Source organism: Trachurus trachurus (genome assembly GCF_905171665.1).
Source record: "Trachurus trachurus genome assembly, chromosome: 17".
Classification (NCBI taxonomy): domain Eukaryota; kingdom Metazoa; phylum Chordata; class Actinopteri; order Carangiformes; family Carangidae; genus Trachurus; species Trachurus trachurus.
In genome coordinates, this window is record NC_139900.1 from 3,540,698 (window position 1) to 3,548,847 (window position 8,150).

Below are 8,150 nucleotides of genomic sequence, written 5' to 3' on the forward strand. Positions count from 1 at the left end.
GTTTAAATGCAATAAAAACAGGTGTGTCTCATAGAGGAGGCTTAGCTCTACCACCCTGTGTTGATTTTGAGCCAACAGGTCACATGACCTAGGAGTTATTGAGCTATAATGCTCATATTTACTGTATAAAATAAATCAAAAATCCATATAAAATATTACATTTGTTTAAATGCAATAAAAACAGGTGTGTCTCATAGAGGAGGCTTAGCCCTACCATCCTGTGTTGATTTTGAGCCAACAGGTCACATGACCTGAGAGTTATTGAGCTATAATGCTCATATTTACTGTATAAAATAGGCTACATAAAGAATTCATATAAAATATTACATTCGTTTAAATGCAATAAAAAACAGGTGTGTCTCATAGAGGAGGCTTAGCTCTACCATCCTGTGTTGATTTTGAGCCAACAGGTCACATGACCTAGGAGTTATTGAGCTATAATGCTCATATTTACAGTATAAAATAAATCAAAAATCCATATAAAATATTACATTCGTTTAAATGCAATAAAAACAGGTGTGTCTCATAGAGGAGGCTTAGCCCTACCATCCTGTGTTGATTTTGAGCCAACAGGTCACATGACCTGGGAGTTATTGAGCTCTAATGCTCATATTTACTGTATAAAATATATTAAAAGTTCATATAAAATAGTAAATGTGTTTAAATGCAATAAAAACAGGTGTGTGTCATATAGGAGGCTTAGCTCTACCATCCTGTGTTGATTTTGAGCCAACAGGTCACATCAGAATCAACACAGGATGGTAGAGCTAAGCCTCCTCTATGACACACACCTGTTTTTATTGCATTTAAACAAATGTAATATTTTATATGAATTTTTAATGTATTGAGAAGGAGCGAATGTCTGTCAAATATCCAACTTAAAACTAACTTCACTGCAGTTGCCATATCCCGGTGGTCCTGACCTGCTCCAATCATGGCAACAACAAAGACTATAGTGTCTCTGCTCCTGGTTTTACAGACCTGTCCTGTGGAGCTTTATCTCTGGTTTTAGGACGATATCCAGCAGTCTGCGCTGACGATCGATCTCCTCCTCGTACTCGACGACAGTTTGTTTAAAGACTCTGAATATTTCTTCAGCAGCAGCAGTTAGTCGCTCGGTGACAAACTCTCTCAGAGACTCAACTGAAGACATCGTTGCTTCATCCACACTGAAATATTTCTCTGAGATACGACCACACCGACCGTCTTCAAGCTGACTCCACACAGACACAATAACGCTGCGAGCGCACTGTCGTTGTTTACTTCCGTTGAGTGTCACACTGTGAAGTTCCGGTGGGGAACGTCAATTATTTTTCATTCCGCCTCAAAGTTTCGATGGAAATAAAGGGCTGTGGCTAGATGGCTACAGGAGTAGAATTACAATCAAATCTCGTCGAGAACTCCCGACTGGTTAAGTTTAGTAAAACTGACATGTCCAAGTGTAAAATAGGAAACAAAAAGCAAAAAGTAAGTGAAGCCATGGGTTTAGGCACATCTAAATAAAGATTGCATTTTTGTCCAGCAACATAGCTTCCTGCAGCTCATATAGCCTACCATCTAGCCACAACCAAAATAAACCTTCTACTAAAATTCTGCGCAACTGTCAATGGGGCGTGATGACTAAGGATGAATTATATAGTTCATGATACATACGGTTCACTATGATTTTTTTGGTAAAATTTTAGACAACACAGTGATCAACACATTAAAATCCTGGTATTTGAATTAAAAGAATAATATTTGGCTAGTAAACATTAGAAGCAGAAAATTAAGCACTAGAGTCAGAAACTACTTATGGTTTGCAGTGTGTATAATGTATGCAGTCTGGGCCATTGTCATATTTTTAACTGTGGTAGAGTATATTAACATGAATATTTCACAGCTCATTTACCATTTTCGTTCTTAGAAAGACTCAAAGTAAAACAATGATTTTTTTCAAACAGGACGACTGAGTGTGAATAAGAGGTTTATTAACAACAATACAAACTTCATAGTAAATGCATAGTAAATGGGTTCTACTGTTCACTGACTGACACATCACTAACTTTGTTTCCACATGTTGCACATACACCACAATTTAAGCACAGAACTTCCCTTGGAGAGGGTGGAAATATATTATTCATCAATGTTGTCAAATTCATATCAAAGACTGTGACTTCTCCATTCAATGGTTGGTCTGATAAAAAACAAACAAATAGAACAGAACGGCTGACTATGAATTAAGAACTTTTTTTAACAAGAATACCAGATACAGAGCAAGTTAAGTCCAATAAACATAAAGATGAGAGTAATGTTAAAATGACATGTGATGAGAAGAACAGGAAAGTGTCATATTTGGATCCTTAACTCTGTATGTGCTGATGATGAACCTCTTTGTTTGTGGCTGATGACAGCAAAGCTTCTCACCTGGGGATTCTAATAAACCAGCTCAAAACTGATTGGTCACTACATTTTTTCCCTACAGGTGTTGCAGGTTCACGACTTCTCACCAGTGTGTGTTTTCATATGAGCTGAGGACTGGTAAGAATATCTGAATCTTTCCCCACATATTTCACAAGGATAAGGCTTCTTACCTGTGTGGATTCTTATGTGCTTATTGAAGGCTGAGTTGGTAATAAACTTTTTCCCACAGGTGTTGCAGGTGTACGGCCTCTCACCTGTGTGAGTTCTTCTGTGATGTGTCAGGCTTGGATTGTCTTTGAAAAAATTCCCACATGTCTCACAAAAATAAGGCTTCTCACCTGTGTGGATTCTTGTATGCTTAGTCAAATCTGACTTGTTGGTAAACTTTTTCCCACAAGAGGTGCAGGTGTAAGGCTTCTCACCTGTGTGGGTTCTTCTGTGAGTCATCAGGTTTGTACTGGTTGCAAACCTTTTCCCACATGTTTCACAAGAATAAGGCCTCTCACCTGTGTGAGTTCTCATATGGTTCACCAAGTTTGATTTATGGGTAAAACCTTTGTCACATATTTGACAAGAAAAAGGCCTCCCACCTGTGTGGATGTACGTATGCCTAATCAAATGTGACTTCAAGGTAAATTTTTTCCCACAAGAGTTGCAGGTGTAAGGCTTTTCACCTGTGTGTGTTCTCATATGGACGTCTAACTTTATTCGATGCATAAAACCTTTCCCACATTTTACACACAAATAAGGCCTCTCACCTGTGTGACTTCTTGAATGTCTTCTCAGATTTGACCTGTCACTTAATTCTTTCCCACAGGTGCTACAACAAAATGTCCTTTTCCCTGTGCGGCCACTCTGGTGTTTTTTCAGTTTAGACTTACACTTAAAGTTTTTTCCAGAAGTGTCACATTTTAGAGTCTTTTTACCTTTCTTAGTGTTACAGTGACTCTTTGTTGTAGGAGAGTTGTGTACATTGTCACTGGTGTTTTTGGGACATCTCCTTTTTGGTCGTGCCTTCACATTTCCAGGTGGTTCTGGGTCTACATGTCCACTTCCTTCCTGATGTTGGCTCTCAGCTACAGCAGAACTGTGAGAGAGGAGCTGCTGGTCACTAATTGGTTCTGGTTCTCTGTGGTCACTTCCCTCATGAGTAGGAGTCAACATAAAGGTGTCAGTCTGCTGCTTCAGGAGCTGCTGCTCTCTCTCCTGACTGCTGCAGACCTCCTCCTCTTCCTCTTTACTCTGTGGAGGCTCTGGCTCCTCCTGCTCCAGACTGGAGAGAACCTCCTCCTCATCCTTATAGACATGTTGCTGTGGGACCTCTGGAATAACAAGGAGACATGAGAATTAGACCATAATGCAAAAACTGTGATCGAGGTTTGGTCTTTATTTTGCTAAAGCAACTCACTCATAACAAACTTGTCCAAATATTTCATTGAAAAAAGTTAGTGAACGAACAACAGGCTCTTTCCTTGGGTCAGTCAGAGTTCTCAACAGGCCGAAATACACGACACGACACAATGGATTGAGGTTGAAAAAATTGAATAACTCAGTTCGCGTTGGACCATGGACTTATTTTTTCTTTTGCCATGGTCCGACCAAGAATTAATGCTTGTGAATCCGGCCGCATTGTGTCCAGGCTTCAACGTGGTCGGGTCTTTGAGAACTGTAGCACGAATGTAGCAGCTTAGAAACTGCTGAAACAGGCGACTGTGGACTTTGAGAGGTTTGATACATTCATTAGAACTAGCAGAAAATAGAAATAGACCCAGCGTCTGTTTGAGACTGGGCTTTTATTTGAGAAAATATGGTACATATCATGGTCTGCAGTCCGCTTTTTAAAATAACACTCAGGTCTTGGGTGGGTAGTGTACTTGCACATTCACTAAAATATGCGTTGTCCTCGTCCATTCTTGCAAAAACAGTCTGTTACATGCTTATCAGCGTTTACAAGCTAGCCGTTTGAAATGTTTTGCCTCCAACTTAGCCCCGCTCCCCAAAATACGTCCCACTGTTTACAAGCTGTGAAGGGGTCTTTTGAGAAACTTGTTAGCAACCGCCTCACCTTCCTCTTTACTGACCTCTTGCTGCGAGGCTCCTGATACAGAAACAGACAAGTTTAGTTAATTTTTCCATTTGATGACAGCAAATAAGTAACACCAGTAAATGAACTATAATGCAAAGTGAAACCAACAAGAAAAGTAAAAACCAAACAATTAGGACGGATAAACTACGTCACTGTACAACACAGATCAACAAGGAAAGATTTAAAAAGATGACAGCTTTCACAAGAGTAACAGATACAGGTTCAACAGGCTGAATCACATCTGTTTCAGAGGTTCACAGATGTTTTCCTGATGTGGACACCACAGAGGAAGCTGCTGCACCTAAGGTCAGTCAAACAGCAGCTCCAGTAACATCACAGTCCAAAGACAGCGTAAAATGTGTTGCTTCACGTGTGTCGTCCGAAGGAATCTTTTCCCACACAAATTGCAGGAGTACCGCATCTCACCTGTGTGAACTATCCTGTGTGCGTTCAGTTCTGACTTTCCACTGAATACTTTCCCACATATTTCACAGGAGTATGGTTTCTCACCTGTGTGGCTCCTTAGGTGCAAGAAGCGCGACTTCCATTTATAAGATTTCCCACAAAAGACACACTGGAAAGAGTTTACATCTGACCGAGTATTACAAAGAGCTACTGACATGTTGTGTACATTGTCACTGTCAATTGTGTTTTTGCAACGTCTCTTCTGTGGTTGTGTCTCTACATTTCCAGGTGGTTCTGGGTCTACATGTCCACTTCCTTCCTGATGTTGGCTCTCAGCTACAGCAGAGCTGTGAGAGAGGAGCTGCTGGTCACTGGTTGGTTCTGGTTCTCTGTGGTCACTTCCCTCATGAGTAGGAGTCAACATAAAGGTGTCAGTCTCCTGCTTCAGTAGCAGCTGCTCTCCCTCCTGACTGCTGCAGACCTCCTCCTCTTCCTCTTTAATCTGTGGAGGCTCTGGCTCCTCCTGCTCCAGACTAGAGAGAACAAACTCCTCCTGACAGACATGTTGCTGTGGGAGCTCTGGAACAACAAAGAGACATGAGAAATAGGAGAAATATAGAGATTAGAAAGTGTCTGATCAAGTGACAGTAACCGAGTTACAACATAATCAGAAGAAACAGGAGGTCCAGAGAAGACATGGAGGGACAGGTAGGGCACACAATCAGACATTTAAATCTCAGTATAATGTAATGGCACAAAATCAGATCTGAATGAACTGGCTACTGACTATTCTGGTTTTACAGACCTGTCCTGTGTAGCAGAGTTTCAGGTTCCGAAATGATAAACAGCAGTCTGTCAGTCTGCTTCAGTAGCAGCTGCTCTCCCTCCTGACTGCTGCAGACCTCCTCCTCCTGCTCTTTAATCTGTGGGAGCTCTGGATGGAAAAAGAGACATACTAATCAGAACATGAAGAAACTCAGAGCTAGGTGTTTACTCATAACAAACTTGTCCAAACATTCAATAAAGGAAAATAATTGAACATATTATAAAAACACTCAAGTAGAACATACTGGATGGCAGTTTAACCAAACAGTCTACATGTGTTGTATGGGGTACTGGGCTTGTTGCTACAAGCCGTTTTTTGGACTTTTGGACACCGCCCTTTAGAGATCTTCTAGGTCTGTCCTACTGGGAGGAGACTCCAGGACAGACTCTTAACTCATTGTAAGGATTATATCCCATCTGGAAAGAGAACGCTTAGGGAACCCCCAGGAGGAGATGGAGAGTGTTACCAGGGAGAGCGATGTCTAGGACCTTCTACTTATGGCGCATTTCCACTAGCACGGCTCGGCTCGATACGGCTCGGCTCGGCTCGGCTCGGTTGTGTTTCCATTACAACTGAGTATCACTTGGTGCCTCCTCGACGTGGGCGGGGTCGTCATAACACGGATGCGCGAAACCGCTGTGACGTCATTTACACGGCGCCGAGCAACGTACAAATTTGGAAGACCAGAACAACAACAACAACAACATCAGAGGAGGACAGCATGGAGGACATCGAGGCAATCGTGTTGCTGCTCACCCTGTGCACAGAAGGCAAGAGAAGAGAGCCAGAGAAGACTCTGGGCCACGAGGCAAAACACTATTGAAAAGTACCGGCGAGTTTGGGAAGCCATACAGCAGTATGACGCCCAAGATCAGAGAAGACGAGCTGCAAAAAGACGACGTTTGAGGGTAAGCTAATGGTTGCTAACGCTAGCTTTTATTATCCGCGTTACATTGTACAATCTCGTGTTCGAAGTCAAACAGCAGTACAAACTGAAGCAGTAAAAAGTGGTGTCTTGTCTTGAGTCTTGTTTTTATTTACATTCTAGTCGGTCGTCAGGCGGTTATGACGCTTCCAGTGACAACACTCATCGGCCAATCAGTGGAAGGCAGTTGGCTGACGTCACGTTTTAGTAACGCTTCGGCTCGCTTGGAACCAGGGCTGAGGTGATACCAAAAGTGTACCTGGTTGCAGGTACTGCGTGCTAGTGGAAACGCGCCATAAGTCTGCTGCCACCATGACCCCACCCGAGGTAAGTGATAGATAATGGATGCCAGCAACTCAATCGTATTTTTCATGCTGCATTCACGTGAAATTGGGCAGGTGACAGCCTCTGCACGTAACGGCATAAACAAGCCTCTATGTAAACAAGTGGTCCATCAGTAAGAGGCAAAAGAATACACGTGACAAAATTGTCATGGCGATGTCGTATTGTTTACCAGCTTTCTCTAGACTTCTGTGACTAAAGTGACATCTGGTTTGTCGGCCGTCTGCCCGACTGCAGGTGAATGCAGCATCCGTGTAATGCTCCATTCCTCCTCACTGCGTTTTCACAGACGCCACCTCGACCTGAGCCGACAGCTCCGGTGTCTCCACTGAGTTTTCGTGGTTTCCTACCGTCACGCTGCCACTGAACATAAAAACATGGCGACACGACACGGCAGCCAGCACCGAGCTCGCTCCATAAATTATATGAACGGCAAATTCAGAGCTTACCGGAACACTTCAGTTTGTTGATGGGGGTGATTACTGATTAATGAAAAACATACTTTTGAACGAAATAATCGATTTTCGTGAATAGATAACACGAGAAGTTACACAATGTCCCTTTAAAGAAGTTGTTCCAACGGTCCTGCTACGATCATGACAAGACTATAGTGTCTCTCTGCTCCTGGTTTTACTGACCTGTCCTGTGGAGCTTTATCTCTGGTTTTAGGACGATATCCAGCAGTCTGCGCTGACGATCGATCTCCTCCTCGTACTCGACGACAGTTTGTTTAAAGACTCTGAATATTTCTTCAGCAGCAGCAGTTAGTCGCTCGGTGACAAACTCTCTCAGAGACTCAACTGAAGACATCGTTGCTTCATCCTGAAATATTTCTCTGAGACGACCACACCGACCGTCTTCAAGCTGACTCCACACAGACACACAGATAACGCTGTTGGCGCGCTGTCGTTGTTTACTTCCGCTGGGTGTCGCACTGTGAGGTTCCGGTGGGGAACGTCAATTCTTCATCTTCTTCGCTAGCTGTACGCCGTCCGGCGTAGTGCTGCCCTCCTCAGGTCATAACAAGACACTAATCAAATCAAATCTAAAACACACACGACATCCTGAGTTTTCAACTCTTGGAAGGCAACACAGGATCTCCATTACCAAACCAGGGCGGGCCCTAGAGCCACCAAATCAGCAGCAGAATCTGAGCATATTTG

General features: G+C 42.9%; 1 protein-coding gene across 1 annotated transcript; it reads right to left on the bottom strand.

Moving 5' to 3' along the window:
• Positions 1 to 2,109: 2,109 nt before the first annotated feature.
• Positions 2,110 to 7,852, bottom strand: LOC311000062 (uncharacterized protein). The gene is made up of 4 exons (XM_083990697.1): positions 7,626 to 7,852; positions 5,700 to 5,828; positions 4,469 to 4,501; positions 2,110 to 3,161 (listed from the first exon to the last, which is right to left on the bottom strand). The coding sequence occupies exons 1-4, from the start codon at positions 7,795 to 7,797 to the stop codon at positions 2,476 to 2,478; spliced, it is 1,020 nt and encodes a 339-aa protein (XP_083846823.1). The 5' UTR covers positions 7,798 to 7,852; the 3' UTR covers positions 2,110 to 2,475.
• Positions 7,853 to 8,150: the final 298 nt, after the last annotated feature.